Source organism: Pongo abelii, chromosome 9 (genome assembly GCF_028885655.2).
Source record: "Pongo abelii isolate AG06213 chromosome 9, NHGRI_mPonAbe1-v2.0_pri, whole genome shotgun sequence".
Taxonomy (NCBI): domain Eukaryota; kingdom Metazoa; phylum Chordata; class Mammalia; order Primates; family Hominidae; genus Pongo; species Pongo abelii.
Window position 1 is genome coordinate 86,599,082 of NC_071994.2, and position 25,745 is coordinate 86,624,826.

At 36.3% G+C, this 25,745-nt stretch overlaps 1 protein-coding gene across 18 annotated transcripts in view; it reads right to left on the reverse strand.

Annotated features, from left to right (window-relative positions):
- DLG2 (discs large MAGUK scaffold protein 2) overlaps nt 1–25,745 on the reverse strand; it is a 2,173,778-nt gene that overhangs the window by 964,837 nt on the left and 1,183,196 nt on the right. Inside the window, exon 1 of one of the 18 annotated variants that reach the window (XM_054526115.2) lies at nt 14,285–21,744. The exons of 16 other annotated variants lie outside the window; for them this stretch is intronic. In XM_054526115.2, the coding sequence (XP_054382090.1) occupies nt 14,285–14,362 (78 nt within the window). In that variant the 5' untranslated portion in view covers nt 14,363–21,744. Of the gene's footprint in view, nt 1–14,284; nt 21,745–25,745 lie in introns of those variants that run through there. One more of the 18 variants, XM_054526114.2, reaches the window with a different exon arrangement.

A 25,745-nucleotide genomic window follows, 5' to 3' on the forward strand; every position in this document is an offset into this window, starting at 1 on the left:
TTTTATGGCAAGGTCAAATGGGGAAGGTCTGAACATTTTTTCATTAATGTTAATATTCAGAAGGGTATAGAGTTTTCATCTGGTATGACGAAAATTCTAGAAATGGAGAGTGGTGATGGTTGTACAACATTGCAAATGTATTTAATGCCCATAATTCTTCACTTAAACATGATTAAAATGGCAAATTTTATATTATGTTTATATTTTATCACAATAAAAATAATACATTCAGGTTTGGTAACTAAATGATATTTTGTCTCAGTTAGTACACTAAGATATTTAATAGTTCGACTTAAATTCAACTGTGTCCATGTCATGCCTGGCACTTATCTACTGTAACTGATGGGTTAAAAAATAAAATCCCAACCAACCTACTTTATCTTTTTATCATCTAAGATGGACTACTTCACAGACTTATGAAGTATTTACTCAATCAATAATGGAAATGTATAAAATCCCTAAACACATCATATTCATCACACTATGTTGCAATTGCTCCTTTATTGTCTTCCTCATACACTGTTGAATGTTGAGTACTGAATAGGCCATGTTCACCATCACATCCCAGCTTCTCAGCATACTGTGAGGTACCTCTTAAATGAATTCATTTATAGATTGTTTAGATTATCTTCTAATTACTCAAAGTTAGTGTCCAGTTTCTTTAAAAAAATTGTTCAGAAAGACATGCTCTTTGCTCAACCAGTGATTAAATTACATAAATTATAAATAGGTATGACATGAAAACATACATAGGCAATACACATTCAAGAACATACAGTGTTAATCATAAATGCAACAGTAAGCCATCTTCTGCTATTTGAATGTACTTACCTCCATTAAACATTAAACAGTCCATAAATGCAGAAAAACACATTGAAGTATCTATATAATTGAGCAACAAATAGTGATGCTGGACATTGACTTATTTTCAAAAGCAGAACTGGCGCTTTAGGAAGACAGAAGTCTATTATACTAATTAGAGGCCATTGCCCTACCTCCACAGATGATGCTTTATTGGGTAGATATCAAAGCAGACACTCTTGGATAGATGCTTTTCAAGTTAATGACTCAACAATCAAATGACAGTAATCCTAGTATCTCTGGTAAGACCAACTGCTTAAATCAGAGTCACCTTCCAAAAGTACTGCTCAGTGACAGTGAAACTCAAGGTTGCTATATTAGGGCAGAAATGTGCTTGCCCATCCATGCTGATATTGTGGAGCATGTGATTACAAAGTTGTTCAAAATAGTCCTACTATAGGTCAAAATCAGAGGCAGAGAATGACATGAAAAAGTTGGCCAATTAGCTGAGAAGCTCCAAAGAATTGTATGCTCCCCATAGTATCTTTCTTAACGACTTGTCACATTATATTCATTTAAAAAAAAACTTAGGTAATACCTGTTATTCAAAAATATTTACTCAATTCTTATAATAGTGCCTATGAGACAGGCACTATTATTCTCATTTTATAGATGAGGAAACACACGAGGTTTAAGTAACTTGCTCAAAGTTTCACAGCTAGTAAATGGCAGTGCTGGGATTTGAAACAAGGAAACCTGGATCTAGAAACCATGTTCTTAAATACTCTACTTTTATGTATCAATATATTTTAATAGAAGTATTAAAAATAAGAACAGTTTCTTTAAGGCATTTTTTGGGGTGGGTAGAAGGACACTATGGACATTCACATGTGCTTCCTAAGAATGTAATCAAAGCACGTGTGTTTTATTCTAATCTTGGAGAACAGGGCTGAGTGAATGAATGATATACCAGGTGGTGTGCAATCAGGCATGATCACAGAGCTCAAGAATGTTAAAATTCAGCAAATAAGCAAAGAGGGTCTGGGCAAGACAGAATAAATAAGAGGGAAAAACTGGCATATTGTTTACAATGTTTAAGCAGTATAGAGTTTGCTAAGTGTTTGCCTTAATTGTGTATGCTTCTTTTTAGATTTTTCCAATCTATACCTAAACTTCCCTAGGATAGGGACCATAGCTGGATCATTTCTGTATCCATGCATCATTGTAAGTCCCAGCGCAGTATTATTAGTAGTACTGTGCAAATAAGTATTTTTTAATACCAAGGGGCAAATGAGTATTTGTTGAATTGTTAATTGACTTCAAAGGCTGCAGATAATTTATTTACCTGAATTTTATTTTCCTGGGGTCAGTCTATGGTCAATCTGGAAAGATAGAGAAGATATGACTTTCAAATCGTTTAGGACAACTAGATATGTGATTTTAAGAAACTGGAGAACGGAAAGCATTATTTAATCTAGATTGTATTGGAATTTGTTTTCTAAAAGGCATAGTGTAGCTGATAACTGCTAACAAGCATTATTCATCATACTACATTTTATCCTGCTTTTTTCAAAACACTCACTAAAGAAATGACTAATGCTAAAGGAAATTCTTACTTGTGTATTACAAAAGCCATTTTCATAAAGCCTTTGTAAATTCTACATATACATAAAGAAAAAATCAACTTTAATAAAATAATGGATATTTGAATTAAACATGATATTCAAAATGTTATACTTGGGAAGTTAACAGAATGCTATATGCTGAGATAACAAGAGACAAAATCATCCTACAACATCCCCTATCCTTCATAAATTAAATCTGAGAACATTAAAAATAGTCATAACAATGAAAAGGATTACTTATGGAAAGAAAACGGAAAAGAGAAAGTGGTTAGTGAAGATATTTGCCTCTGAAGATCTCAAAACTGTGCATCCCAGAGCAGAGGTAATAAAAATTGTTATTTCTAAGAAATAGATCCAAAGTGACTCCATTCAATTCACAGCAGGAACATTCAAAGTAGCAATTAATGCAACCACTGGTGTGGAATTGTTTTCCAAATGCCATCCTGTTGGGTGACTTTTTTGTTCGTTTGTTTGTTTTTAAATGGAAGCACGGCACTGAAGTCATGATAAAGTCACATCAATAATATAACTGAAAATTTCATGAAAGATTATCAATACCACCACTCAAAAATATGAATATAACCAATAATACTTTTGGTTAAATGAAAGAGGAACTTAGCAGGTACTATTTACCAAAGACATTAATGGTAGTGCTTGAAACTCCTCAATATTTGATCATGAGAAATAAATGTAGGGGCATACATCTTAGTGGCGCATGAAGCCAGTGAGGCCGAAGTTTGGAATTGCGAATATCTAGGTTCAAATTCCCAAAACTTGGCCATCAATATTGGGGAGATATTGGACAAAAAAAATTCCCAAGCCTCATATTACCTGGGGACTCAGCTTACGCATTTGAAAGGCATGAGAAGTTATTGTAGCATCATGGTTAAGAATGTGGACTCAGGTCCAGATAGCTTGGGTTGAAATCCTGGCATTAGGACATGCTAACTGTGCATCTTTGGACATATTAATTGACCTTTCTTTGCCTCATCTGTAAAAATGTGGATATAATAGTACTTTGCATATAGGGCCATTGTGAATATTGCTAAATTAGAACATGTAAAATCATAGAGTAGTGACTGGCCAACAGTAAAGACACAATAAATGTTCATTAATGTTACTATTATTATCTATGAAAGGAAGGTCCTTTCTAGTTTTGAACTTCAATGTAACATTACATGGGACTCTTTTCTCTTTTTTCCCAAGATTTGAAATAAAGCAACAAACGTCAAGTGATACATTTATCAGCTGGAAGATAAGCATCTTGAGTCATTCAGCACATAATACTTCCTTTCAAAGGAGAAGTGATATGTCTTAATTGGCACTCACAAAACAGGGAATCCCTCTCTTAAAAGTTGGGTGGTATATTTTGAAAGAGAGAATGTATGGGAAAGGCTGGGAGCAGGGGGACAATATTTTATAAGGAGGATCTAGAAAATTATTTAAAAGGAAATAAAAACCTAGAACTCTCTCAGAGTCATTATACTAACAATTCCAACTAGTTAAAGAAAGATGTTCTTCTTAGTGATTTCCTGCCTCTAGCCAGAGACAGAGATATAATTACACACCTCCTCATTTTATAAAACCAGGGTGACAGAGAAAGTTCATTCTGAAGCCCAGGGGGATAGTAGAGTAAGAGGCATCATTGGTGAACAGGTAAAGCAGAACTATTTTTCATTCTTTCTAGAACTAGGCAGAATATTTAAATGAATGGTAGGAAGGAAGAAAGGAAAAAAGGAATGAAGGAAGGAAAGAAGAGAGGGAGGGAGGAAAGAAAGGAGGTAGGGAAGAAAAAGTTTTTACAATAGGTAGATTCTTCATATGCAGTTTTAATTGAATCAAAAACCCATGAAAAGGTGGTTATCACCATTTTTAATACATGAGAGCACTAATAATCAAAGAGGTGCAGTCATTTGCTCAAGGTCACCCAACCAGTCCTGAAGCCAGGTCTACAGTCTTTCACTGCCTTACTGTTCTTGGATGGTGTGCCAATAAGAGGATTCACAAAATGGGTAAAGGACAGAAGTCAATGAAGATGACAAAGAACTTTTACAGGAATCTTGGGGAAAAAAAAATATAGGAAAGTCAGTCCTATGCCAGGATAATGTCCAAATAGGAAAGGAACAAGAAAAAGACTTATTGTTCTCATTCTTCTTAAACTTTCCCAAGCACTGCCCCTCCTTCAACTCCCCTAACCCCGATATACTTTTTTTCCTTTCCACAGAAAATACATTTTTACCCTTCCCATGCTAGGGAATCACCAAAATGTCTGTCAAATCACATAGATCTGCACTGCTAACAAGCACAGGAATACCACGGACCTCAATACCTCTAACAGTACTTGTTTTGTCATTTCTTGCTGCAAACCCTGGTGAAAAGTTACCAGCCCTTCTGATAGTAGAAACTTTCTCCAAGACTAGCTTGTGAGGAACAGTGGATGGTATGATAGGGAAAATCAATCAATTCTGTTTGTAAATCAGAGTGACCTAATGTAACAAGTAGGTGTGGAAGAGAAGAAAAGTATTTTGTAAGTTAAATGTATTTTTTGTTTTATCAAGTTTGTTGGGTGAATAGTTTGCATTCATTTAGCCTCCTCTGTAGGTTAGACAACTATAAAGACAACCAAAGCTATTCTCCAAAAGCATTTCATTCATTCTCCTTACTCTCTACTTCTCCTTTTTAAAAAATATATTACCATTTTAAATAACCTCTCATAGCTCCTTCAAAAGATTGAGTGGTGTTAACTCTGCTGAATCCATATGTTTATCAGAACTTACATATTTTGAATAAAAAAGAACACTATTTCTACCCGGTGTTGATAGGCTGGCCTTGGGCACTAAAAACCACTCCTTATTAGACATCATCATATATATCTACAACGGCAGGAGGTGATATCTTAGCTTGGGCTGCCATAACAAAATACCAGATATTAGGTGGCTTAAACAAAAGAAATTTATTTTATCACAGTTCTGGAGACTGGGAAGTATAAGATCAAGGTTTTATCAGGGTATGGTTTCCAGTGAGCTCTCTTTCCCTGGTTTGCAGACAGCTGCCTTTTCTCTGTGTCCTCACACAGTGGAGACAAAGATGAAGAAATCTGTCTCTTCCGCTTCTTATAATGCCACCAAGCCTATCAGATTAAGAGCCCACCATTATGGCCTCATTTAACCTTAATTACCACCTAGAAGTCCTATCTCCAAATACAGTCACACTGAGGACGAGCTTCAACATATGAATTTGGGGAGGTCACAATTCAGTCTGTAGCAGGTGGGATGGAGATTCTCTAAATAACTGGAATTTTAAGATTAAGAGTATTCAAACAAACATTTCATCCTCAACTATAAGCTTGTAATGATGTGGCATATGGGATAAGGCAGCTGGAAAATTTTAGTTTGATGTCATTGTTGGTGGCTGAAGAAGACTCTGGCTTTATGCTAGTTACTATTCGTTTTACTTCAGTGTTAGTGGCATGGAGGGTGAGAAAGGAAGAGAACCAAAGCCTCAAACGCAATGCTATAAAATGCCTCATAATTCCTCTTTCTTCAAAGAAAAAAGGCATTTAAAAAAGAAGAGCCCCTGAGCATTTTTCACCTTGCTCTCACTTTGAAAGTGGACAGAGTCTCCATTATATTCTTCTTACTAATGGTCAAGGAAGTTCCAGGCCTTTCGTGTATAGTCATTTGGCATAAATGTTCTGTTTCATCTAGTGCTAGGCATTTTGCTAGGTGCTGAGAATACAAAGACAAATGAGTACAAATCTTTCCCTTTAAGGATTCTGCAGTCTTATAGAAAATCAAAATTAGGATCAAAGAATGTTTGAGTTGGAAGGAATCTGCCTGCAGATGAACTCAGGCCCAGGAAAGCTTGGACACTTAACCAAGGTGGCACAGGTTGTGGGGCAGAGCCAGTTAACACCCAGGCCTACTGACCTCTAATCTGGTCTTAATTCCTATATTGAATACAGCTGAGAGCGTCCCATCCAAGTGAATCATCCAACCAGGGTTCATTTAGGACCTTAAAGACGCTGGGTGTCCAGACCAAATAGGACAGAATTTATAATGGTTTAATAATTGAAGATTTAATAAGATATGTGAGGAAATAAGACTACCACAGATATAAGCAAATACTACGAGGCATTATTTAAAGCGGGATGGCTTCTCTAATAGCCTCATTCCTGCAATACACGTGCAAATAAGACATGCAGATTATCTGATTATCAAATTTATCTTTACAATGATAATCATGCTTAAATTAATCTTGCTGTGTGGGAGAATGTCTCCTTTCATCTTCATTTTTCAACGTAATATCACTCAACAATATCAGGTAGAGGAATATCATTCTAAAGTTATATTAAGAAAAAAATGCAATTAAAGTTTTGTAAACTAGACTGAAACAAGGCTATCTGGATATCTGGTTTCTGAAGGATCATAACTGAGAAGTCAGGTCTCATTTCCAGCTTATCTCTTCTCCATATCAGAGGTCCATCCAACTCAAGGTAGGTTTAAAGAAGAGCATAAAATATGAGTTGGGGCTAGGGTCACAGGCTTTAGATTCAGTAAACCTGTTCCTGAATGCTGGCTCCACCGCTTGTGACCTATAGCAAAACCCCGTAACATCTTATACCTTAGTTCATGTGCTTAGCAAATAGCCAGGCACAGTGGCTCAAGCCTGTAATCCCAGTACTTTGGGAGTCCAAGGCAGGCAGATCACAAGGTCAGGAGACTGAGACCATCCTGGCCAACACGATGAAACCCCATCTGTACTAAAAATACAAAAAAATTAGCTGAGCTTGGTGGTGGGTGCCTGTAATCCCAGCTACTCAGGAGGCTGGGGCAGGAGAATTGCTTGAACCAGGGAGTTGGAGGTTGTAGTGAGCCGAGATCGTGCCACTTCACTCCAGCCTGGCAACAGAGGGAGACTCTATCTCAAAATAAAAGAAAAGAAAAAAAAAAAAAGAAGGAAATGCAGCCAATAAGAGTACCTCAGAAGGCTGTAGTAAGAATTAAATGAGATGGTATATGTAAAATCGAAGTAATAATGCTTGAGTAAACTGCTTAATAGTCATTCCTACAACTAGTCACAATTTTACAGTGGTTTTGTGACCAACTATCTTGCCCTCCAGCCTACTCCTGCCTTCCTTCACTTTGGCCATTTCTCTGATCCTGCCCTTTGTCTACTTTCCCTGACCTTATAAAAGTTGTGCTTTCTGCTCTGCCAGGGTGGGAAGCAGTTCTGGGACCTCAGAACAGGTGCTACTGTCCATTTTGCTGCTTGGTTCACCTTACAGGTGACAGAGGAGAACTGCAGGGCTGCGTTCAGCATGGACAAACACCTGTCCTCTCTGTCACCACAGCTAGGCAGACACTGGCGCTGAGTCATGCTGCTGCTCACAACTGAGGAGCTTTGAGAGACTCACAAGCCTCTAAGAAAGGGATCTAGGAGGACAATCTGTTCATCCTTCTCTCCAGGTCAGACCACTCTTCAATCTACTATGAGGCAAAAATAGAAATAAAATGATCACTGAGGACTGGTGAATCTTCAGTGTCAGGACACTTCTTATGCCTGAGATAAATTTCAGATTTTGCATTTAATTTTTAAAATTTATTTTTCACGGGAAAAATAAACTTAGTATCTAACTCATCATAAACCTCCATGATTTTATAAATATAGTATAATATGTATTACATATAACATATATATACACACAATATATAGTATATGCAAACATACAGAAGCAGAGTATTATTTACCAGTGAGGAGACCAAGGTCTAGAATCATACAGGGTGTCTAATCATAGTCACCTACTGGTGATATATTTTCTCTCTAAAAACGAGTAGTAATAATCTCACTGGGTCTTTATATTCACAGTTCTCAGCTCATCGAACAACCATTGTTGTTTAGATATATAATTATATAGTGGGAGTCTTCTGCAGTCTAAATGGTTCCAGTTTGATTATATCTTTTAATTCATTTCATAATGTTAATTTTCATTTTTTTCCTTTATCATTTACCTTCCTAAATTCAGAATAGGACACATAATTGAGTCTGATTGGCACAAATCAAAATATATGATATATCTCAGTGTTCTATATAATACCTCTGTATGAAAACTATTATTATTACCAGATAAATAAAAGTAATTTGATAGCAAGTATAATATTTTAAACACTTTATTTATATTAACTCATTTTATCCTCAAAGTAAATTCATTCATTCTTCACCATTATGTCATACATTATTAATTCTAAGAATAAATATTTTTCGCATTTTAACACCTGTGAAATCAAGATGCATCTTGCAATTCATGATGTGTTATGGTTTCATTGGCCATCTTTTTTTTAGTAATAGATGAAATAATGATACATCTCAAAATTGATGACAACCTCGAATCAATTAAATAGCATATGAAAGACAACTATGTGTCAGGTATTCTTTTAGACCCTAGAAATATGTTGAATAAGATTGAGAAATCAATCTTATTCATTTCAAATCGGTAGATTCATTTCAAATCTACCGAGGATTGCAGAAAAATGAAGATAATTACAACAAACGCACAAGTTGCTGTGGGAGCTGATGATAGATCCATCCTGGGCTTGTAGATGCCAAGAAAAGTTTCCTAGTGATGGTGATGTCACCTAAGGCTAGAGTGGAATTAGTGATGGATATAGCCAGGCTGTGATTAGCTGGTTAGCCAAACAGATTAAGCAAAATCCTGGAAGCTAGAGAGAGCATGGGCCATTTAAGGATTTGAAAGTAGCTCAGAATTCTGGATTTAAAGTGCTGATAGAAGAGGGACAAGGTATGATGACAGAGAGGAAAGCAGAGGCCATATCACAATGGGTTTTGTAGATTATATTAATGGTTTGAACGCTATCTTGAGGACATTGGAGATCTACTGAAGCATAAATGTTACTTCTATTTGATAGATGAGAAAACTGAGGCCAGAGAAGCCAAATGACTGACTTCAGGCTGGATAGCAAAGAGCAAGGCTAATTTAATCCTCTCCCTCTAAGTCCTTGCCCGAAACCTGATGCTCTTTATATTCTACTAAGATCACCAGGACATAATTCTCTTTCCTTAGTCCTACTGCCAGCAAATGTATTACTAGTTTATTCTTCATTTTAGTTTTTGTTGAATTAATGTGTTTAGTTTAGACAAGGGGGAGAGTAGAACTAGTGTGCTGGTTTTTAAAAAGTTTTCCAAGGTGGGCCAGGCTTGGGGCTCACGCCTATAATCCCAGCACTATGGGAGGCTGAGATGGATTGCTTGAGCCCAGGAGTTCGAGACCAGCCTGGGCAACATGGTGAAAGCCCATCTCTACTAAAAACACAAAAAATTAGCCAGCTGTGGTGGCACACGCCTGCAGTCCCAGCTACTCACAAAGCTGAGGTACGAGAATTGCTTGAACCCAAGAGGCAGAGGTTTCAGTGAGCTGAGATCACATCACTGCACTCCAGTCTGGGCCACAGAGTGAGGCCCTGTCAAAAAAATCCAAAAAAAGTTTTCCAAGGTGAATATGGCCTAATGTCAGGATATGTGGGCTCAGTTACATCACTCATAGATTATAAACTGCCAAGCTCATCTACAGGTGTGTCTGTTAGATTATGAATATTGATACTAGTCTTTCCCAAATGCATCATGAAAGTACTTTTCATAATGTGCACTAAAAAGATAAAGAAATATAAAAATTAAAACAAAAACAAATGAAATAAGCAATATATTGCTGATGGGGAAGTGAAGGTTCACAAGTTTTGGTATTTTAATCCTCTTGTATATTACTACGTAACCAGAAATTGCACTTTCAGTTTATCTTAAAGATTCTTCAACCGGCCTTTTAGAGTAAGACAATCTGGAGATTGCCTAATTAAGCGATTTAAGTTGAAACGTGAAAACAGGCATACAAGTAAGATACTAACTTCTGAATTACTTAGACAGGGTCAAAACGAAGAAGAAAGGAATAATTATTTGAATGGAGGTATTCTATCCCAGCCAGGCAATCTGGATTTCACATTATCACTTTTAAAATAATTTTGTTCAGAGAATTTGTTGGTACAAATAAACTTTTTAATGAAAGAATAACAAAGAATCTCTTATGTAGCTTATTTAGAAAAGTGTCAATGTGAATCACCTAACATCTTTGACTTTTTTCAAAAAGAGAGCACACGTACAATTGCCAAGCATTTAGGTCCTTTTTGATTAAAGACACTTTTGGATTCTATAGGAATAAGCAATGAGTACAAATGCCAACGTTAAGGTTATAATGATATGACAATTAAAAGCTGTTCAAATAGAATAATAGGTGTCCCAGCATGGTGGCTCATGCCTGTAATCCCAGCACTTTGCGAGGCCAAGGTGGGCAGATCACTTGAGCTCAGGAGTTCGAGACCACTTTGGGGAACATGGGTAAACCTCATCTCTACAAAAAAATACAAAAATTAGCCGGGCATAGTGACACACGCATGTGTTCCCAGCTACTCGGAAGGATGAGGTGGGAGGATTACCTGAGTCTGGGGAGGTTGAGACTGCAGTTTAAGCAGTGATTGCACCACTGTACTCCAGTCTGAGCTACAGTGAGACTCCATCTCAAAAAAAAAAAAAAAAAAGAATAATAGGTGACAAAACAAGTTTGCTACATTTAACCAATGATAGAGGACAAAGAATGTAAAATCTTTAACAATATGAAAGAAAACTGTTTATTCAATATAGTTTATGTATAGTCTTATCTGAAATAAAGAGGTTGAGTTACACAATCAGTAACTTTGATTCTGTAAACACTATCACTTTGAAATTCTAATACAAAAGAGAGGGACAAGATAAGAAAAGATGAGCAACCTTATTCAGACAAGACAGATTAGTCTAGAAGAATGATGAGTGGAAGGAAGAAAGCGCTAGAGACACAAGGAGTCAGTTTTGGAATACCTTGGGCTGACTTGGTGCAAATCCCAACACTGAGACTTACCACTAATCCTGTGACTTTGGGCTAGCTACCCTTCTCTCAAGGATTCAAGAAAAATAATTTCTATTTAATAGGCTGTTGTGATAATTTGATTAAATTTTATGTATAAAGAAGCTAATGTACAAGCTGTATGGAGATTGTTATCATTAATATTATTCTTGTTGTGAGCATTATGATGGTCATTTTGTGATGCTACTGAGTTCTATTGACATTAGCTGAGGCAAAACAGTAAACCAGACTACTAGTAATAAGTCACACTGAGTGTTTAGGATGGCATTTAGTCTTGCGCGTTTCTAATTATTAAGAGCTTTTCAATTAACCCCAACCTTAAGGAAAATACTTTTCAGTGTTAAAATAGAAGTGAAGGGCTATAGTGAGTTCAGGTTGTTTTATTAGAGTGGGAAGAATTAAACTATTACCTACTAAAAAAAAAAAAAAAAAAAAAAAAAGCCCAAAATTTACAGAGGGTACTAAAAATCACAATCATTGTCCATTGTAAAGATATATCTCCCCAAATGCTAAAATGTGATCTTTCACAATTAAGTATACTGGTCATTTTCTAAATAAAATTCAATAATAATCTTATTTTATACATCTTCTTCCATTTGTTGATAAACCATGACAACATATCGTTAGTAGCACTTTACATGCCCCACTGTTTTGCAACTATATGATCTCTGATGTTATAGGAATACATTATGTAAATTAATTCAGCTTGTTGCATTATTTGTTAACTGTCTTCTCAGCTAAAGTACATACTGAACCCTTAGAAAAAAATTAATTTAAAAATATAGTTTTAAATAAGATATATTATAAAATTAGGTATACAAAATAAATGAACTATTTCCATTCACCAGGCATCGACTGAGTGCCTACATTTTTTGAGGCAACACACCTTTTAATTTATTTCAGGAACTCTGTGAATACAAATTCCATTAAAAAATACCAAGATGTTATTTCATGGTGCTTATCATGACCTAATGTTCAAAATTAACTCCTCCTAGCTCTCTTGCTAGCACAAAGGCAGTAGAGGTGATTTTTCCTTTGGTCTTTATCACTCAGAGAGCAAACCTTCAGTTCTCTAATGTAGATTTCTTGATGTAAATGTACCTTACTCTCTGAGTAAGCTAATTAAATAATTTGAACCCTTAAAATCAAACTTGGTTTCTTCTGGCTTGTTTTAAGCATCAGCCATCACAGAAATGGATGGGACAGATTGAAAGCCCCTTACTAGCTTCTTAAGAAGCAGAAGCTCAGATTACTTTGTTGTATCAATGCCTTTTTAGGTTCTATACACTGAATTTTATAGAGCTGCTATTTCCTACATTTGGGCCCAGGCTTGAAATAAGTGCTTCTGGGAGATTCAACTTTCTTTGCATACTAATTTGGCATAAGACATTATCTCCCAGTGGCTGTCAGAGCCATTTATGGTCTCTGACAGTTCCCTCATCCATACAACTTATAATTTTTATAGGAAGAAAGGACTTTTCTAAAACATTAGTTCCAATAAAAGACCCACTTACAAGTCTCTTTCTTTCAAAATTAGTTGAAAGTCAAAACAAAACACAACCTCAAAAGCCAGCTGTTCAATATATATGATACTAGTTGACACATAATAGTTAGGCTTGTAATCTTTTTATCTGGGCTATATAGAATGGAGAAGAGAACAATTCTACCCCAATCCTCCCCTCCCTCTCCTCCACCAAAAGTGTTATTAAATAACAAGTCAGTCACGTTCTGTAATTGTCAGATCTGGACATTCTAAGAGGCTCTAAAGTCAGAACCCCAGTGATATTTTCTCTTCTAAAGCTAAAGAAAAATCGTATCTTGGTTCATCACTGGATTCTTGTTCATTTTATCATTTCCACTCTGAAGGAATGAATAGCAAGTTATAGTGAAGGCATCTTTCTAGGTGAGAGAAAGCACTGTGCCACAGGCCAGGAGAGCCACCTCTGGGTCAATCTCATGAGTTTACATAAAGCAGTAAAGAGACTGGGCTGAAGATCATATCCTCAGAGGAATATGAAAAATCTGTTTCACAAGATTTTGTTACCTTTGGAAGTTTCCCCAATGCCTATCGCATTGGATATTGATTCCCTAAATATGACAGTTTGGACAGTGCCCCAGAAAGCACTGGAGAAATTAGAGACGTAAGCTATCATCGTGTGTTATCTCCAAGCATGTAATATACCTTAGCACTTACAGGCCATTTTAATTTCTCAGGGAAATATAACTAATTAGGTAAGTCTACACAGAGATTCTCTGGAAATGACTGGTCATGCTGAATACAAGAAATGCAAATCTATTCTTTAAATGGCCACAACTACCTGATTATAAGTATAATTCTTGCTCATTGTGAACACTTTTGAAATGATGGCTTAGTGATAAGATACCAAGCATCCCTGTAGAGTCTGGTCAACGTTACTGAGAGTCCCAGATATATGTTCCTAGGACAGACACTGTAACGCATGTACTAGAGAAAGGCTCAGGTACTAACAATGCCCACTTCTGAACCAAAGATCACAATAATAAAAATAATGCAGTGTAGCAACAAGTTTATTAGACAGCTCTCTGAACAAGCAAAAATTGCAGTTGCTCAATTGCTTTCATCCTATGTAATTTAAAGGAATCTTAAGTCTCTTTAATTGAAGACACTCTATCAATTGATGATTTCACCATGCATTTTGAATAGCCAATGATCTTGCTTAACCCTTAACGCTCCCCTCCCAAGCAAGCTAGGCTCTAAGTGTTACCCCTTTTCGAAGTGGCAAGGACCACATTCACAGTGAGAGGCAGGTTCTCACTTCAAGCAAATAAAGACTGCGTCTGTACTCAGACCAATGGTCCAGAGCAGGCAGTTGGCAAACCGGAAAGGTAATTTTCAACCCCACTCATTCCATACCTTCTCTGATTTCGCCTTCCTGGCATTGTGCACGAACCTGCGACCCAGCTTCTTAGCATACCAGATAGAGGCAAACATAGCGATGCCAATGGAAGGAATTCACAATGAAGCTGCCGCACAATCAACTTCCCACCTCGGCTCAGAGACGAACAGAATCAGGCTGGAGCTGTCACTTGCAGGCTGTTGCTTTCTCAGTTCCTCTCATGCTGGTTAGCTGAGGGAGAGGGTGGGAGGAGGGAGGGGTTGGGGGAGAAAAGGCAGTCCTGTTTGGCCAGTCTGCAGGTATATTTACATTCTGCCAGCAGGAGGTCCGGGTGAGGCAGGCGCTGCCTTTGTAGCCAGCTCACACACATCCAGTTGGCTAAGTATTTGTCTGCAGTTCTTCGGCACCGGCACCGTCGCCACCAAACTCCATGTGTGTCAGGAGGAAGGGAAGCTGCAGTCAAGTCCGGAGGCAGCTCACCTCCCTCTCTAGGCTTGGACAGTTACAATCCTCGCTTTGGCTTCCTTCTATCTTGACAGTACGTGCTGGCGGCAGTGGCCACATAAAGACAGATCCACATACAACCTCGCAGGTAAATCAGCCAATACAGGAATTGCCAGGCATGGGGAAGAGAGCTGCCAGGCAAGGGGAGAGGCAGAACCACCATGAATCTGCCCCCGCAGGCACAAACAGGTGTCCTTGGAACCCAATCCCACTCATATCCTCCAAGAGGACTAAGAGGACTATCAGGGCTGTTAGGGTGACTGGAAACACAAGCATCCTTCTCTTTTCTCCTCCCCAGCTCCATTTGGTCCAAGGAATATCACTTCTCTGCCCACCAGCCAGCCTTATCCACAACTTACAAGGTAAACACTTTATTTCTTTAGAGACTGGCCTGGGACCAAGGGCAAAGTGAGCAGGATGAAATGTCCTCCCAAATGCCTGAGTGAAGGTCCATAGTTTTAGAAGTTATTAGTTGTACCTGTAAAAGAACTGGGGCCTCTATTACAGGACGATTTTTTGACATAGGTACTGGAGGATGGACAGGGGTTTAAATCGAGTGTTAAACTAAAAAGAGCAAACTACTCTTTTTAAAAAATAAAAATAAAAAATAAAAAAACCCAGGTTTTCTTGTAGTGACATCCAGTGTTCAGTGGACGACTGAAATATCACCTTTGGGGAGGTACATTTATGGCAGCTTTTAAATTATGCTCCTTTGAAGAATTTTCACATTTGATTCTAACATTAACTACTTCCATTATCTTATTAGAGTTTAGACTATTATGTGAGGCACTTTTAAGGTAAAGTCAATGCTAAGAGACAACTGTTTCTTCCAATGAGAGATAAGGTTTTAGCCCTTTGCCAGTCCTACCAGAGGGCAAAAATAAACTGCTCATGATGGCAAGGAAAGCCTGCCTTCCAGTGGCACACAAACTAGACTCAATATAGTAAATGTTTTCCAGCTGATCTGACAGAAGCACCCTATGAGCACTGAAGAATCAAAGAACGTCAACACACTTGCAGACACTTGGAAAAGAACTTCCTTCTCTTAACAAAGTCACTTGAGGTCTATCCCTTAAGAGAGTTTCATCTGTGGAATCAACAACAACAACAACAACAAAGTATATTGTAAAGGATGTTGAATACCCTCATAGGCAATTGGAGGTAGAATAAGACAGTGTAAGACAGGACATTGGTAGTCAGAACCCATGTTCATGTTACTCACTAAGGTAACTCTTGTGCCTAGAACAGTGCTTAGCACAACACATTTAATCTGTTTATTGAAGGAATGAATGATCTTGTTTCTGACCCTGACTTTGCTTCTAAATTATTTATTTGTTCTCTCTGGGTTCGATGTGATTCATCTGTAAATTAAGAGAACTGGGCAGATATTTTTTAAGTTCCTTTCCTGCTCTATGAGTCTATGATCATTATTGTGTGTCTTCAGATGATATTGAACAGAAATCTCGAGTGCTCACCAGATACATAGGCTGTGGTGAAATTATTCAGTGTTCTAAAAAGTCAACAGTGGTACCCCTGGGGTAGCCCAGCTTCTTCTATCTCCTTTGACATGTCTTGCTGCCAACCAGGGTTTGGTTTTTCCATTAGCTATTTCTTTTGCTCTATGCTCCTACAAGCACTCCTTTCCTTTAATTTCCTTTTGACACTCTAAGGCAACCCCTCTGCAAATTTCTCCATATTATACCCTGTACTCTCTGGAGGAAAAGTGCCTCAGAAATCCAGCGAATAAATATACATGGTAACTCCTGCTTAGTTTTCAAAGAGCTACTCAGCAGGACCATAGCTTACTCTAATATTGCTGTGATTAAAGGTATTTATTATTTCTGCACACAAGTTGGTCCAAGCCATGTTGTAGTTAAAAGTGTATTCAACTAAAAGACTAAAGTAGATAAAAAGAACGGGGATAAACAATCATCCCTAAGTTAATGATTAGAAAATTTTGTTTTTAACACCTTAGACAGAATCAGACAATAAAGAGGTAAGACAAAATGCCTTGAACTTTCAAACCACTGATATCATAGAGAGAATCAAAGGATGTTAATTTACTCTGATGGGACTGACATAATTTTTTATATCTTTCTATAATTTTTGCATTCTGTTCATGAGTTAAAACTTCATGGATCACTGAAACTAAGGCTTGGCGAGATCTTTGATGTTTGATCAGTTTGTTTATTGGTTTTGCTTTTATGTTGAACCTTTAGTGACCTTTTTCACACACCTGACCAAGAGGCTTTATAAATTTTTTACAGAACAAGATCCTTATAAAATAAATTGGCCCAGCCAGCTAAGATTTAACTTATGACAATAATAACTATTGTTTCTTAAAGAGACAGTTGGAGGTAGAAAACACAGTGCAGTTAGGACTCATGCTCATGTTATGCAAATGCTCAGTAAACCGTAGATACTCAATATATATTTGTCAAATGCGTCTATGACAAAATAGAAAAATCCACAAACTGGGAAAGACCGGAAGACTCAATAGAAGAATAGCCATAAAATTTTCAGTAGCAAAAGTTGCTTGAAAGATGGATATAATGTCAACTGAATGAAGTCATTGCCATATTTATACAACCATCTTCCCTGGCTCTCTGTGGGCAGATGTGTCTGCTGTAAAGGTGGCAGCTTCCTACAGTTAATCCTACTAGTCTCTAACCATTGCTCTGCTGATTGAGATAAATAACATTTGCAGCTCTGCTGCAAATTTTTCAGACATTTTCCATCTGTATATAATCAGTACCTGGACAGACCTTTTCCTTTACAATTTTATTTTTAAAGCCTCTCCTATGACCGAAACCTACCAGTGCAGCTGAGTTTGAGATGCAACATTAATCCATTTAAGCAGCTTTGGGTTCATGCCTCAGCACACACACTATGTGAGCCTCCTCTGAATTCTCAAGGTAAATACAATGTTTAAATCAAGCCATTAAGTATCATACATTTTCTGCCTAGCACATGAAAGATTTTCTTTTAAAAATAATCTATTTATATCAGAGATAATTATTTTTAAAAACAGAGTCAAAATTCAACCCAAGGAATTAATATCTGGTGGCCTGAAAAGCTATGTAATTTCAGTGTTGAATATAGACCAAACAAAATACCTATTGAGACATAAGTAAGTTAATGTAAAAAATTAATTGTACAAAGATTTTGATTGGTTTGTTTGCATATTTGATATCTATATTTGATAGTCCTTTGGCTAATGTCTGATGTTAGTAAATTATTATTATTATTGTTATTATTATTATTATTACTATTTTGAGACAAGACCTTGTTCTGTCACCCAGGCTAGAGTGCAGTGTTACGATCATAGCTCACTGCAGCCTTGAACTCCTGGGCTCAAGTAATCTTCCTCCCTCAGCCTCCAGGGTAGGTAGGACAGTAGTCACATACCATCATGCTTGGCTAATTTTTAAATTTTTTCTCTTTCTAGAGATGACGTCTTGCTATGTTGACCAGGCTGGTCTTGAACTCCTGGCCTCAAGTGATCCTCGTACCTTGGGTTCTCCAAGTGATTAGCTGATTATTAAACAGCAAGTGTGGAATATATACTACGTAGAATATTTTGGTAAAGAATATATACAGGATATTTAACTTCAATTCAGAGGAATGCCAAGATCTTGATATTAGTTACTTCTATACAAACTAGTAGAAAGGGGAAGATTAAAACAGTTATATTTTGCTCTAAGTATATATGTGTCATGTGACTCCTCTACATAACATATTCTCATTAGTTCTTGTGTGACTGGAAATGTAAACAATGCTTTTCCACAAAAATGTATTGAGTATTACTACGTGTTAAACCTTAAGGGCCTATAAATGAATAAAGTACAATCTTTTTCTCAAAGAGCCCTATATAGCTGGGGACACATATGTGTCAATAAATAAATCTCAGGTGTAAGAAAGGAGTCCAGTTTCAGTTTTCTGTATATGGTTAGCCAGTTTTCCCAACACCGTTTATTAAATAGGGGATCCTTTCCCCATTGCTTGTTTTTGTCAGATTTGTCAAAGATCAGAAGGTTGTAGATGTGTGGTGTTATTTCTGAGGCCTGTGTTCTGTCCCATTGGTCTATATATCTGTTTTGGTACCAGTACCATGCTGTTTTGGTTACTGCAGTCTTGTAGTATAGTTTGAAATCAGGTAATGTGATGCCTCCAGCTTTGTTCTTTTTGGTTAGGATTTTCTGGGCTATACAGGCTCTTTTTTCATTCTATATGAAATTTAAAGTAGTTTTTTTCTGATTCTGTGAAGAAAGTCAATGGTAGCTTGATGGGGATAGCATTGAATCTATAAATTACTTTGGACAGTATGGCCATTTTCACGATATTGATTCTTTCTGTCCATGACCATGGAAGGTTTTTCCATTTGTTTGTGTTCTCTCTTATTTCCTTGAGCAGTGGTTTGTTGTTCTCCTTGAAGGGGTCCTTAAAATACCATGGAATACTATACATCCATAAAAAGGATGAATTCATGTCCTTTGCAGGGACATAGATGAAGCTGGAAACCATCATTCTTAGCAAAGTAACACAGGAACAGAAAACCAAATACCACATGTTCTCACTCATAAGTGGGAGTTGAACAATGAGAACACATGGACCCAGGGAGGGGAACATCACACACTGAGGCCTGTCAGTGGGTGGGGGAGGCTAGGGGAGGGATAGCATTAGGAGAAATACCTAATGTAGATGACAAGTTGATGGGTGCAGCAAACCACCATGGCACATGTATACCAATCTAACAAACTTGCACATTCTGCACATGTATCCCAGAACTTAAGTATAATTTAACAAAAGAAAAAAAGAAAAAAAGAAAGAAATCTCAGTGAAGAATGGCCTTGTTACAAATGTATGATGCTCAGGGATAAAATTACTGATTTTTGGTTTTTATATGATATAAACTCACTAATAAATATTAGCTGGAAAAAGTGCAATAATTAATGCTAATGTATATTAAAAAGCAAAGGAATAGTTAAATGTCTTTGCATGTTTTATCACTATGGGCAATAGGAAAAAATTGTCACTATGAAATTATATGTATATCACAGTCAATGTTACAAACTGGCCCGGCTGCAGATGAATATATTTCTGCACTGAAGAAATAGCCAGTTATAGATAAGTGTGAAAAAAAGATTCCAAATAATAAACCCACTGACTGTAATTATAAATGAACAAAGCCTATATCTTTTTCTCCTCCTAAAATCATCAAAACTCATTCTTCAACAGTTGAATATATAATGTGCCTCTTCTTTCATATGTTTAATCATAACATATTTGGCATCAGAAATGTAAAGAACCTAATGTAACGTTTACCTACCATCCAGATTTAATAAATGTTAATATTTTGTCATATTTGATTCAAATTAATTTTTTAAGAAATAAGTTCTTCATAATATAGGTAAAATCTCCACCCTACCTCCTCAAATTCATTTCAAAATAGTTTTCAGTAAACACTCTTGTAGCTCTCTCTTTAAGTACATATAAGTTTCTTTAGAGCAGGTCCTTCAAAATGTAATTGGTGGATCACAGAATATGTCCAACTTTAATGATAATTCATTACAAATTGTTCTCCAATTGCCATGATTAGTAATTTAAATGAGTAGTATATATTAGTAGTTTATAAGAGATCAGTATTCTATATAACACAGCGTAATCAGACATTCATGTTTTACAAACATAATATATAATGTTAACTTTCTGTAGTCTTGATGTGCATTTTCTTGATTACTGGTGAGACTTAAGATGTTTTCATACATTTATTGGTTATTTGAACTTCCTTCTGTTCATACCCCTTGCCCATTTTTAAATAGGGTTATATTTTTCTTATTGACTTGTGAAGTACTTGATGTATACTGAACACTAATCTTTTATTATGGGTTTTGAATATATCTGTTTCCAATCTCTGACTTGTCTTAGTTTTATTCATGTTTTGTCATACAGAGCCTTCATAAAAATTAAAACGATTGAAGTTTTTCAGTGTTTTCTTTTATGTTTACATTTTTATCAATTTTTTTCTCTATTCTAAGTTTATAAATATTTTATTTTCTTTCTAAGCAATTTAAATGTTTTGCTTTTCATCAGTAAGTCTCCAAGTTTTTTTTTTAATTTACAGTGAAAGGAACAAGATCATGTCCTTTTCAGGGACATGAATGGAGCTGAAAGCCTTTATCATCAGCCAATTAACGCAGGAACAGAAAACCCAACACTGCATGTTCTCACTTATAAGTGGGAGCTGAACGATGAGAACACATGGACACATGGTTGGGGCAGAGTGAACAACACACACTGGGGCCTATCAGGTGTTGGCAGGGAAAGGGAGAGCATCAGGAAGAACAGCTCATTGGTGCTGGGCTTATATCTAGGTGATGGGTTGGTGATGTGCGCAGCAAACCACCATGGCTCACGTTTCCCTATGTAACAAACCTGCATATTCTGCACATGTACCCAAGAACTTAAAAGGTGATAAAATAAAATATTAAAATAACAATTAAAAATAGTAATTTATGGCGGAAGGTAAGAATCTATATTTTTCCCATATGTATGGCCAGTTTTATTTATTTACTTATTTATTTACTTGCTTACTTCGTTAGCTGATATATAATAATGCTTTTCCTTTTCCTTACTGATTTCTAATGTCCCTGAGTTATATATCTAGATAATATGTATGTGCATATAATTGTTTCTTGGCTTTTTAACAATTATCCTATTTTTATTTACCTGTGCCAGTACTACATTATGTATGCTTTATAGTAAATACTGATATTTGAAGGGTGATTCATCCTTTTCACTTGATTTAACTTTTCAAGTTAATTTTTATAAATTTGTACAATAGAGCACTTCTATAGTACCTACAAAATGTCATGTTATTATTGTACACTTTTTTTTTTTTTTTTTTTTGAGACAGAGTTTCACTCTTGTCATCCAGGTTGGAGTGCAATGGCAATCTCGGCTCACTGCAACCTCCGATTCCCAGGCTGAAGCGATTCTCCTGCCCCAGCCTCCTGAGTAGCTGGGATTACAGGCACCTGCCACCACGCCCAGCTAATTTTTGTATTTTTAGTAGAGACAGGGTTTCATTATGTTGGCCAGGCTGATCTCGAACTCCTGACCTCAGGCAGACCAGGTAATCCCCCTGCCTCGGCCTCCCAATGTGCTGAGATTACAGGCGTGAGCTACCGCACTTAGCCTATTGTATACTATTTTAGTTTTATCTTGCTATAGTAGTTACATTCCCCACCAAATCAGTCATTATTATTATCACCATTATTATTTTTTGTTATAGTTTACTCACAATAACTATCAGTTAACTTCTTTATTTTAGAATCCTAACCCCTCTTTCTGGATTAAATTTTCTTCTTACAGATAAATACATTTTAATAGTCTTTCTGCAAAAATCTATGATGTTTAAACATACCCAATCATTTATATTTTCCTTGAACTGAATGATAGTAGACTAGACTTTGAATGAGAGTACAGAAACAGATTTGTAAATCGACAATGATTTTCCCTCAGAGCTTTGAAGATATTAACACTATCTTCTGTCATCAATTTTTATAATAAGATGACTGCTATCAATCTAATTGTTGCCTGTCACAAGAAATATGTCTTTCTTAATATGGTTTGCATAAATAATTTTTTTTTTGCCTTTCTTGAACTTTGGTATTACTATAATATTTTCTTTTTTAAAAAATGTACATGGAACTTATTCTGTTTCTTTAATCTGATTATTTATAAAATAAGTCTCAGTCATGGCCCCGCACGGTGGCTCACGCCTGTAATCCCAGCACTTTGGGAGGCCGAGGCGGGCGGATCACAAGCTCAAGAGATCGAGACCATCCTGGCTAACACGGTGAAACCCCGATTCTACTAAAAATACAAAAAATTAGCCGGGTGTGGTGGCGGGCGCCTGTAGTCCCAGCTACTCGGGAGGCTGAGGCAGGAGAATGGTGTGAACCCAGGAGGCGGAGCTTGCAGTGAGCCGAGATCGTGCCGCTGCACTCCAGGCTGGCGACAGAGCAAGACTCCGCCTCAAAAAAAAAAAAAAAAGTCTCAGTCATTAACTCTTCTAATATTTATTTTCCGTCACTCTCATTATTCTCTAAAATTCTGTTATGTTTTTTCTGGACCATTTTATTCTACCCGTACTATTGCTTCATAGAGCTCATATTTTTTTCTCCTTCCTCCTCTGTTCTGCTTTCAGGATATATCCTCAGATCTAATTACTATTTTCTAATTTCTATTTCTACCTTAAATTTCAATTTATTGTTTTTTACCTACCTACAGAGTATCCATTTTTAATCAATTGTTTATACATTTTTTTTATTTTTAGACATTCTCTATATATTTTTAAATCTATCATGTTCTTTTTTTAATGATTTTTCTTCTTTTATCATGATTTTAATTTAACACATACTTAGTTTGTAGTCTTTATCTGATATTTTCATTCCCTAGTTTTCCTGAACGTCTAATCTCACTGGTTTCACTCATGGTGAATATTTTCTGGATCCTATTGTACATTTTTATTCTGAGATTATCTTTAGAAAGATTGTATTTTTTGTGGGAGTCCCTGCGATCTTCAGTTGTGCAACTGTTGCTACAGAATAATTTTGCACATCCCTCTTCTAGTTGCCCAGAAATTTCACTAGCCCAAGAGCAGTTTCATATCAATTTTTTTTTTTTTTGACTTGGAGCTATACTCTCCCCACAAAATAGGGTTGGGTTTAAATTTACTCTTTTTTTTTTTTCTTTTTCCACTCGTAGTAGAAACATGCTTCCTTGTTGCTACCCTGGGATGGTGAATAAAGTTTTTTAAAAGTCCTTTCATAAATGAGAATCGTTTTATGTTTTCAGTTTTATGCAACAGTCTCAGTTTCATTTCCCTTCCTTTGGTGATCCTAACGTCGAGTGTCCTGCCCTGAATGGCCATCAAAACCCTACACTCTCACCCTAAATGCCTTTATTGAGTCCTATACACCCCTGGGATACCATAGTCAGTTCAAGATCTCACTGCTGTGGCCATCATTATATACAAACACAAACAAGTCCAAGTGGCATCACTCTAAATTAACCCAAAATCAAACTAGATCATTTAACTAGCCTGCAAATGAGGCTTTAGAGTTTAATAAGCATGTGTGGTAACAACATGTATAAGATTTATTGTTAAGTGTTTCCTGCAAGAGATTTGGGGAAATCAACTAATTAAAATGTTGGTCAAAAGTCACCATATTATAATAGTTAATTAGCTAAACTAGGCTGTAAGACAGACCACCACCATCATTATTGTGACCTTGGAAAAGTTATGCTAACTTTATAAAATGGGGGTAATAACGGAAACTATGTCACAGTATTGATAATATGAGCAAATGAGATAATACATATACACTATTTGGAGTAGTGCTGGCACATAGCATGAGTGCAATAAAAATACTGCTTTTATTTTTATTCATACTCCAATCTTTAAGGAAGACAAAAATCACAATAGTCTAGACAGACAATACATGCTCAATATTATGAAAAGAAGCCAAAAAGAATGATTTCTAAAAGCTCTTTATACTTCTGTTTAATCATCCTGTGAGGAAAGTCTACTTTCTTTCTGCTTCAGTGTTTTCTCCCCTTTTATGCCATTAGCAAAGAAAACAAATCAGTTGCAAACTTGTAAAAATATTTCATAAATTTAAAGTCTTTCAGGTTCCCATGTGTCTCTTTCCTGAGACAAATAAATATCTTCTTGAGCCTTATGAATAGTTTTTTCTTTTTTCTTTTTTTTTCTTAGTTTTATTTATTTATTTATTTAGAGAATCTTTCCAGAGCCTCAAAAGAAGGCTTGAAGGACCTCTTGTAAGAAGAAAAACTCAAATGGGTCCTAAAGTTATATAGTAGATCTGAATTAATATGCTGTGATTTACCACCCATGTGTTCAAAATTAAATTTTCTTACAGCAGAGAAATAGACTGATAATGGCAATAACTATCAAAAGGAATGTAGAGCTGGGAAGATATAGGTGAGGAGCAATGTAGAAAAATATCAAGCCAGCAGTCAAGAAGGAATGAGTATCTAATGGAACATTAGAACTTTGACTTGTGAGCACAAACAGCAATGCATAAATAAGGCCATTTTTTTGAAACAGCTACACAGTGCTAAAGATGCCTAATTTAATAATTTAGTAACTGAGAATGCAATTCAATATCTTCAAATTCACATGCTCTTCCAAAGCATGCAAAAAACACAGATATCTAAACACCACTCACCTAACCTGACTGCTTTGGAATGGGAACTTTCTTTTAAGTAAAATTCAGTTAGCCTGGTATTCTAGCTATCTCAATAACAGAATTATTTTCATAATTCATGGAGGTGAAGTGCTAGTTTTGGAAGCAATAGTCTTAGTTTTAATTTCATTTCCATCAGTTGTCACATCTCTGGGTATTGAACTACATAATCAATTCCTTATGAGCTCAAATAATGTATTAGTCCATGATATTTATGAGCAATAATTAATCAGTAATACAATAATCTCTTAAACCCAGTGGCCATTTTTGATGAAGTTGTATTCTTGCCATACCATCCCTTTGGATCTTCACAAAATTATTTTCTGTTTCCCCAATGTGCTCTATAAATTTGTACCTTTGAACATGCTGTTTCTGCTGTCTGCAGCCCTACCTATCCACCTTACTTTCTGCTCCTTGTCATTTTATATGTGACAAATCTTGACAAATTTTCTGAGATGTGGCTAAATAAATGTCTATGAAAATTTTTCCTGATAACCACCAGACAGAGCCAGTAACTCTCTTCTATGTCCCTTATTGTACTTTGTACATAACTCAGATTTAGTTCTTATTATATTTACTTGTAATTACTTTGAGCTTATGTTTCCCTCCGAATGCCTATGAAGCATTCAAGAAAAGTAACATCCCTTATTTATTTTTGTATCCTCAGAGACCTACATAGTCCTCCACACATGGTAGG